Below are 9468 nucleotides of genomic sequence, written 5' to 3'. Positions count from 1 at the left end.
TTTTCCTTGAGTCGGTAGGTCAGCTACACCAAGCAATCGACGAATTATTCCCATCTGCTCTGACCTTGGTCGAGAGCGACAGTCTGTCGAAGATAGCTAAATCGGGTTGTTTGACACCCTTGAGGTCGAGCGACAAGTCCGCTTATTTGAGTACACCGAACACTCGGCAAAGAAACATCGCAACCGTTAACTGAATAAGTGACCTTTTCTTCATCAACCAAGACTTCTAAATCCACAAGGATGGTCCGCTGACTCGATACCGCAAAAACTCATCGAAATGGCCGATAAGCAGCAGCAGCTTGAAGCCATGAATAAGCGTGAAGTAAAAGTGGAAGGTATCCGTTTGACACAATTTTATGGCAAGATGGGATAATCTGTGAATTATACTTCAAGCAGCTTGCTCAGTACTTTAAAGTTAAAAATATTGCTTGGCAAGACGATAATTTAAACACTTGAACTTTGGCCATTACTGCAAACTTTAAGGAAAATGCTGCCGTTTGGTACAAGCTGAGCAAGCGTGATATCAAAGACATGCAGGACCTTATGGCCAAGCTGAGCGAATTGGTGTCTCCATATTTGCAAGATCGCTTATGTGATCAACGGTACGCTCAAGCCGAAAAACTGTTCCAGCCTGGAGGACTATCTCTTTCATTCCCGTGAAGCCATCATGCAAGAAGCAGACGTGAGTGAGTTGGACAATATCACTTACATTACACGTAGACTCGTTATCCCTACGCGTGATGAAGTGCAGTATCGCCGCTGTACAACAGTGTCGCAAGCACAGATCGTTTGTTTAAGGAAATCAAATTCGCTCTTCAAGGAGATCTAACGCATCGTCTTGTAGCGGGCAATTGATGTTTCCTTGACAAGTGCATGTATGTTTCGAGCAGCGCAGCATCTTGACACCGCAAGCGCGTTAAAGCAGCATGGTGTGCGCGTTCGTTTATTATTACCATGAAATAGTTGTTACGTGTCATTTTAAGCCTTTTTCAAGTTTTTAAGCCTTTTTCAAGTTTATGTGCCCCATTTAAGATTTTCTCCTGAATTCCAGAAAAATTACAGTTACTTTTTGCGAATTTTGATTTTTTAGCGAAACGAGCTATTTACATTTGTGAATTGTGCCTTTGAAATTTCACTAAGGTAATTTTATAATGATTTTTAAAATCTACTTGCTGCACAATTGAGAACCCCTAATAGGGGCTCTCAATTGTGCAGCAAGTAGATTTTTTTTGGTTGGCCGGCGTTTCATGCAACACCTTTTCAGCCAATCAAACACTTCGTAATTGAGGGCCCCTAGATTTTTACTTGGCGCCGACTCCAGTGCTGCACAATTGAGAACCCCTAATATCTTATCGAGCTCTTTTTTCTAATTTAAAGCACTCTCTTTTCGTAGCCGCAGGTTTTATTACATTCATAAGATGCTACGCCAGGTCACGAGGACTCGTGCCGTGGCCGGCCAGTCCCGCCGCGCGTTCAGCGTGCCGCCCAAAGCTCCGATTGCACCCAAGGCGGTGCCACTCACTCCGGCCGTCAAACTGCCGAGCAACGGCAAGCCCGTGGCGCCCGCGAAGTCGACACCTGCCACGGCTGCCGCGGACTCGAGCACAGGCTCGTCGCTGCCCAAGCTGCTGCTGCTCGGTCTGCTGTCCACGCCTGCGGCCACTGCTGTGTATGTGAAGAAGAACCCGGAGTGGAACCCGGCCGCCTTGAAGGATGACGCGCGCTGGATCAAGTTCCGCGAGCTGGTGCTGGGCAAGGACGTGGCACAACCGCCTGTGGTGCCTGTGAAGCGCTCGCCCGAGGACTTTAGCGCTGCCATTAACAAGGCCCAGCAGGAGGTGCAGAAGGAAGAGAAGGCTAAACTGAAGAAGGACGAGAAAAAGGCCGAAAAGAAAGCTGAGAAGGCCAAGATGAAGGCTGCCAAGCTCAAGAAGGACGATACGGACGAGAAAAAGGCTGGCAAGGACGAGAAGAAGACCGACAAGGTGGAGAAGACACTAAAGCAAGCCGAGAAGAAGATGGAAAAGGCCGAAAAGAAAGCTGAGAAGGCCAAGATGAAGGCTGTCAAGCTCAAGGAGGACGATAAGGACGAGAAAAAGACTGAGAAGGCTGAGAAAAAGATGGAAAAGGCCGAGAAGAAAGCTGAAAAGGCCGAAAAGAAGGTGGCCAAGCTCAAGAAGGAGGTGGAGGCCAAGGGGCACAAGGAGGAGAACGCTGTTAAGAAAGACGTTAAGAAGGTGGCCGCCGCTGTTGCCGGCGCTGCCACTGTTGTGGAAAAGAAGGTGGACGCCGCCACGGCCAAGGCGCGGGAAGAGATCTCCAAGTTGGCAGGCGAGGCCAGCCCCGAACACCTCAGCCGTCAGATGGACAAGCAGATCCAGGCCACCACGGTACGTCGCGTGACGTGGCAGTACAGTGCGATAGTGTGAGTTACTGATGAGATTATGCTGCTTGCTTATTGAAGAACGACCTGCTCAGCTCGCTGAAGGCCGAGTCGGACGCGGCCGCTGCAGAGATGGACAAGCAGTACCTGTCTGGCCTCAACGTACGTACTGCAGAAGAGGCTGTACTATGCCTGGGCTGGAAGCTAACGTCGTTATTGTTGCAGGAGCTTGATGCGAACGCGTTGGCCATCCGCGTGGCCCAGCTGGCCACAGAGATGAAGCACCGCTCGAAGTGGGAGGCTGTGCGTCTGCTGGAGTCGCTCCGTCACATGGAGGAGGACGCCCAGAAGAAGAGTACGGAGGTGCTACGTCGTCAGGATGAGCTGCATAAGGAGCTGCTCGCCCGTGAACTGCGTCTGCAGCAGGAGCTCCTTTCTCGTCAGTCCCGCGAGGAGATGAAAGCTCTGAAGAAGCAGTGCACCGACGATCTGGCGCGCAACGTGAGTCAGCAGCGTGCGAGCTTGTTGTCCGAAGTGCAGCGCACTTTCGCCCGTGAGAGCAAGGCGATCGAGCAGCGCAACGCTCAGCGACTTGAGGAGGCAACGCAGAAGATGCAGAAGACGCTGGCCGAGGAGCGTGAGAAGCGTGTACAGGAGCTGGAAAACTATCGCGCAGAGCTTCGTGCACTTGGCACGGTTCTGGACAGCTCTTCGACATACGAAGCTTTCAGCCACCGTGTTCACAAGGCATCCATGGCGGCGCTGGCGCTGTCGGACCGCGTGGAAGCTGCGGCACCGCTGCGTAGCGAGATCCGCGCTCTGCGTGAGGCGGCGAGGAACGACCCGTTCATCGAGGCGGCCGTCAAGTCGCTGCCGCAAGACGTGGTTGAGCAGGGTGCACCGTCTGTGGGTCAGCTTCAGGAGCGCTTCAAAGTCGTCAAGTCGGTCGGCCACCGGGCCGCGCTAGTGCCGGAGAACAGCGGCATTATTGGCCAGGCGTTCGGCACTGCTTTGTCACTGCTGATGATCCCGCCTGGAGGCCCGATCGAAGGCAGGGACACGGACGCCGTGCTGTCCCGCGCTGAGTTCGCTCTGAAGGCAGGCGACATTGAGAAGGCGATCGTGGAGATGAAGGGTCTGTCCGGGCTCCCCGCGCAGGTTTCGCAGGACTGGATCGCTGCTGCCGAGTCTCGATTGGCCGTGGAGCAGACAGCCAAGGTGGTGAAGGCGCACGTGGCTCTGCTGGCCGCAAGCTGCTCCTAAGCGCAGCAGATCGATGAACCAGCAAACGGAACCGCGTGCGTGTTTGGTAAGTCCAACGAGTTAAAAGCAAAGTAATGACATGAAACTTTTGAGTTGGATGGAAAACATGTTTGGAAGTGCAGGAAGCTCGACACTTGAAGCGTCGAAGGCTGTCAAGTGAGCGGAATTATTTACATGCACTTATAGATCAATACAAGCGATGGACTATGGACTATGGACTATGGGGCTATATGAGCTGAGTTGGCAGCTTAGAAGATGGACATCTTGCGCGCCGTGAGCTTCTGGCCCGGACGCCAGCCGATCGTGGGCATCGCGTAGTACTCGGAGATGTTGCAGATCTCGAGCTTGCGCACCTTCTGCATGGCCTGCGCGAACAGCAGCGCGCACTTGATGTTGTTGATGAGCGACACACCGAAGTCCACGGCGGCACGACGAATCTTGTAGCCGCTCGTCAGCTCCTCGCGGTTCGTTCCTTCCGGCACGTTGATTACCAGCTCGATCTTACCCGACGAAATGTAGTCAATCACACTCGGCAGGTCGCTCTCCGGGTCCGAAGGCTTGCGCAGCGCAATGGTCTTGACGCCCTGCGTGGCCAGGTACTCGTGCGTGCCGGGCGTGGCGTAGATCGTGTAGCCCAACTCCTGCAGGATGAGAGCTCCCTCCGCGAACTCGCGCTTGATGTCCTGGTTGCCAATGGAGATCAGCACCTTCTTCTCCTTAGGCATCTTGAAGCCGGCACTCAGCAGCGCCTTCAGATACGCCTCGTGCATGTCCGTACCGAAGCAGGCCACCTCACCGGTCGAAGCCATCTCCACACCCAGACTCGGGTCAGCGCCGTGCAGACGCGTGAACGAGAACTGCGGCGCCTTGACACCCACGTAGTCAATGTCGATCAGAGCGATCGGCACCGACTTGACCGGCAGACCGATCATGGCCTTCGTGGCCAGGTTGATGAAGTTCAGGTCGAAAGTCTTCGAGATGAATGGGAACGTACGCGAGGCGCGCAGGTTGCACTCAATCACCTTGACGTCGTTGTCACGGGCCATCAGCTGGATGTTGAACGGGCCAGTGATGTCGAGCGCCTGTGCGATGGCGCTGGCAATGCGCTTCACCTGTTTGATCGTGCCCACGTACAGCTTCTGGGCGGGCAGCACCAGCGTGGCGTCTCCAGAGTGCACACCGGCGTTCTCCACGTGCTCCGACATGGCGTAGTTGAGGATGGCGCCGTCCTTGGCCACACCGTCGAACTCGATCTCCTTGGCGTTCAGGATGAACTTGGACACAGTGATGGAGCGCGAAATCTTAACGGCGTCGGTGCTCAGGTAGTCCCTCAGCTGGTCCTCGTCCGAAGCCACAATCATACCAGCACCCGACAGCACGTAGCTGGGACGGACAAGCACGGGGTACTGCACCTCCTGCGCGAACTCAAGAGCGGAGTTCAGGTCCGTCACCTCCGTCCAACGCGGCTGGTCGACGTTCAGCGTGTCCAGCAGGGCAGAGAATTTGTTGCGGTCCTCGCACTGGTCGATGCTTTCCGGAGACGTGCCCAGGATGTTGACGCCGGCCTGGGACAGCGGCATGGCCAGGTTGTTCGGGATCTGGCCACCCACAGACACGATCACACCCTCCGGGTTCTCGCGGTCCCAGATGTCCAGCACGCGCTCCAGACTCAGCTCCTCGAAATACAGACGGTCGCTCTCGTCATAGTCAGTGCTCACCGTCTCCGGGTTGTAGTTGACCACGATCGCCGGCTTGCCCAGCTCACGCACCGTGCGCACAGCACTCACGCCGCACCAATCGAACTCCACAGACGATCCGATGCAGTACGCGCCACAGCCGAGCACCACGATGGCCTCCTCGCTCGTCGGGATGTCGTCCTCCGAGCCGCCGTACGTCATGTACAGGTAGTTGGTCTGGGCCGGGAACTCAGCAGCCAGCGTATCGATCTGCTTGACACACGGCACAACGCCCAACTGCTTACGACGCTCACGCACCTGCATGGCCGTGGCGTTGGGCAGCTTGGCGGCGATCTGACGGTCAGAGAAACCGTTCACCTTCAACGTACGCACGAAGCGCTCGCTCAGCGTGTCCAGCGTGAGCTTGGGCACCGACTGACGCAGCGACGAGATGCGCGCCAGCTTAGACAGGAACCACTTGTCGATCTTGGTCAGCTCGTGCACGCGGTCAATCGTGTAGCCGGCGTCCAGAGCCGAGATGACGTAGAACAGGCGCTCGTCCGTCGGATGGCTCAGCTGCGCGTCCAGCACCTCCGGGTTGGTCTCGTTGTCCACGGCGCTGCCGTCCAGACCGTCCAGGTTCGGGTTCACCATGCGCACAGCCTTCTGGATGCACTCCTCAAAGTTGCGGCCGATAGACATGACCTCGCCCACGGACAGCATGTAGCTACCCAGGTCGTTGGACACACGCGAGAACTTCTTCAGGTCCCAGCGCGGCATCTTGACCACACAGTAGTCCAAGCTGGGCTCGAAACAGGCCGTGGTCGTCTTGGTCACGCTGTTCTTGATCGACACGAGGTCAATACCCAGAGAGATCTTGGTGGCCACGTAGGCGAGCGGGTAACCCGTGGCCTTGGAGGCGAGAGCGCTGGAACGAGACAGACGAGCGTTCACCTCGATGATGCAGTAGCGCTCCGACTTAGGGTCCAACGCGTACTGGATGTTACACTCGCCCACAATGCCCAAGTGACGCACCACCTTCTGCGCCGTCGAGCGGAGCTTGAAGTACTCGCTGTTCGACAGCGTCTGCGACGGAGCCACGACGATCGAGTCGCCCGTGTGGATGCCCAGCGGGTCGAAGTTCTCCATGTTGCACACCGTGATGCAGTTGTCCTTGGCGTCACGCACAACCTCGTACTCGACTTCCTTCCAGCCGCGCAGGTCCTGGTCGATCAGAATCTGCTTGATCTGGCCCTTCGACGCCGAGCCGTGCAGTGCCTTGGTAGCCAGCACACGCAGCTCCTCGTCGTTGGCAGCGAAACCCGAGCCCAGACCGCCCAGAGCGAAAGCCGCACGCACCAGCACAGGGTAGCCGATCTCGTTGGCAGCCTTTAATGCGCCTTCGACGGTCGTAGCCGGCTGACTCAGAGCGATCGTCTCATCAATCTCCGCCAACTTGGCCGAGAACTTCTCGCGATCCTCCGTGTCGATGATCGACTCGATCTGCGTGCCCATGACGCGGACGTTGTGACGCTCCAGGTCGCCGTTCAGGTACAGCTCGATACCGACGGACAGAGCCGTCTGGCCACCCATACTCACCAGGATTCCATCCGGCTTCTCCTTCTTGATGATCTCCAGCACCGTCTCGGCACGCACCGGCACGAAGTAGACCTTGTCGGCCAGACCCTTGGACGTCTGCACCGTGGCGATGTTCGGGTTCACCAGCACGACGTGCACGCCTTCCTCACGCAGAGCCTTGATGGCCTGCGAACCAGAGTAGTCGAACTCACCAGCCTGGCCGATAGACAGACCACCGGAACCGAGCAGCAGCACCTTGGAGAACGTCGGACGGTCGTACAGAGACGTGTCCATGACTGTGAGCTTAGGCGGAGCGCTGTTGACCTTCTCCAGGAACATGTCGAAGAGGAAGGCCGTGTCCGTGGGGCCGCCACAGGCCTCCGGGTGGAACTGCACCGAGAAGAAAGGCTTGTGTTCGTGGATAATACCCTCATTCGACTTGTCGTTGGCGTTCATGAAGAAGGTCTTCCATCCCTCAGGCAGAGAGTTCGAGTCCACAGCGTATCCGTGGTTCTGCGGTGTGATGTAGCAGCGTGTAGTGCGCATGTCGATGCAGGGCTGGTTCATACCGCGGTTACCGTACTTCATCTTGTACGTGGTGGCACCGGCGGCCAGAGCCAGGATCTGGTTACCCAGACAGATACCGAAGATAGGCTTGGGTTTCTCCTGGTTGATGGCCCAGCGGATGCTCTCGATGGTCTTGGAGGCCATGGTTGGGTCACCAGGACCGTTACTGATGAAGATACCGTCGTACTGCAGCTCGCTGTTGGGCAGGTCGTAGTCGTAGGGCACGACCGTGAGCTCCACGCCCTTGGAGGCCAAGTACCGCACAATGTTGTGCTTCATACCGCAGTGGAAGGCCACGATCTTGGGAGACGCGCCCTTGTTGTACACGGTCACTTCCTTGACGGTCACTTCGGCCACGAGGTTCACCTTGTTGGGGTCCACGATCTCAGTGGCTTGGCCCTCGAACTCGATCTTGCCTAGCACGGCACCGAGCGAGCGGATGCGCTTCGTGATCATACGTGTGTCGATGCCGAACAGAGCCGGCACGTTGTGCTCCTTGAGCCAATCGCCGAGCGACTTGACGGCGTTCCAGTGACTGTACTGGAACGAGTACTCGGACACAATGAGACCCGAGATCTGCACCGTGCCCGACTCGAAAAACTTGGGCAGGTTAAACTCGTCCTTGACGTCCATGTCGGGCACACCGTAGTTGCCAATAAGTGGGTACGTCAGCACAAGGATCTGGCCACGGTACGACGGATCGGACAGAGCCTCCGGGTAGCCCACCATACCCGTGTTGAACACCACTTCGCCCGAGATGCTCTTGTCCGCACCGAACGAGTAACCGGCGTACGTAGTGCCGTCCGCCAGCACCAACGTGCCACGAGAGGCGTTGTCTGTGTCTGCGGCCACGGGAGACAGCACCGGCGCCTGCGTGGCCGGGGCCGCGCTCTCCGAGAAGGTCACCGACGACATGTTGACGATGTGATGTGTAGGTTGAAGCTTGATGGAGCGGGACGGAGTGACGGTCCCGGTGGAGTGGTGCTTGCTTGCGCTCTTGGAGGCAAAAGGCAAAGTCTTAGCAGCGGGTGCACGCAGACCTAAAAGGTAAACGCGTCTTGAAGCCTGAACCGTCGGTAGTTGGAGTTGGGCAAAGACTCACTTGGTTTGAGTAAGTGTACACCGAGAGTGGACAAGCGTGTCCGTTAGGCCAATCAGAGCGGATGCCCGCCCCACGATGGGAAACTGGCCTGTCTACGACGTCCGCTTACTCAATGCAAGTGAAAAGTTCAATTTGGGAATTTTTGAAAAGGATGGCCAAAGATTGTCGCAGATACTAAAGACAAGTCAAAGCCAGTGGCCAGGAGAAGCCCAAACACGTCAGCCAACAGAGACGGGGCGATCGCGAATGCGTGGTGCTGGTGCGCCGTGTTGCGCGCGGAGCTCTTTTCAACTCTTTCCGCTTTTTGCGGCTTAGGGCGCAGGTGGTTTAGGAAGAGCGAGTGGATCGAAGCGCTGACCTGACGGACGCGATGGAGGGCACGTGACGACAGCGACTGACATGCATCACGGAGAAGCTGTATAAACAGGAGAGCGTGATCTACCTCATCTACGGATAATCTACAGTGGACAGCTACAGCGCTACAGCGAACAGCTACATACAGGTCAGCACGCCACCACGCACGAACAGCGCTAAATCAGATCATAGGCGAGATAACGTGCTGCATGGAGCCACTAAGAGCTTTCGGGAGAGGTGGGGGGGGCGATGATTGAGCGGTCTGTGGCGTTCAAACAGTGGAAAAGAGGACGCAAAGGCCACGCTGGGGAGGGAGAGAGCTTTCAGGACCGTGTGCGCGCGTGAAATAGCGTATAGCTTTCAGGACCGTGTGCGCGCATGAAACAATGTGCGGCGGAGCGGACCAACGTCAGAGATCTTTGTCTGAGGAACGCGTTCAGATAGATGACGGACGGAGCTGCTCCAGTGTAGCGATTTGCAGAATCAACCCCTTTGTGCGCCGTTAAATATATTATATATATTTGTACGATACGCGTTGGTCTTGG

General features: G+C 56.5%; 2 protein-coding genes across 2 annotated transcripts; one reads left to right on the top strand and one right to left on the bottom strand.

Annotated features, from left to right (window-relative positions):
* Positions 1-1393: 1393 nt before the first annotated feature.
* PITG_10455 (uncharacterized protein) lies at positions 1394-3747 on the top strand (the record flags this gene model as incomplete). Its single annotated transcript, XM_002902197.1, has 3 exons — positions 1394-2390; positions 2465-2545; positions 2609-3747. 3 exons carry the CDS (start codon positions 1419-1421, stop codon positions 3644-3646), a joined length of 2091 nt encoding a protein of 696 aa, XP_002902243.1.
* Positions 3748-3894: 147 nt separating this feature from the next.
* PITG_10454 (carbamoyl-phosphate synthase [ammonia], putative) lies at positions 3895-8970 on the bottom strand (the record flags this gene model as incomplete). The annotated part of the gene is made up of 2 exons (XM_002902196.1): positions 3895-8507; positions 8928-8970. 2 exons carry the CDS (start codon positions 8968-8970, stop codon positions 3895-3897), a joined length of 4656 nt encoding a protein of 1551 aa, XP_002902242.1.
* Positions 8971-9468: the final 498 nt, after the last annotated feature.

Source organism: Phytophthora infestans, genomic scaffold, assembly GCF_000142945.1.
Source record: "Phytophthora infestans T30-4 supercont1.18 genomic scaffold, whole genome shotgun sequence".
Taxonomy (NCBI): Eukaryota; Oomycota; class Peronosporomycetes; order Peronosporales; family Peronosporaceae; genus Phytophthora; species Phytophthora infestans.
The sequence above is the reverse complement of the archived record's forward strand: the minus strand, read 5'-3'. Positions and strand labels throughout refer to the sequence as shown.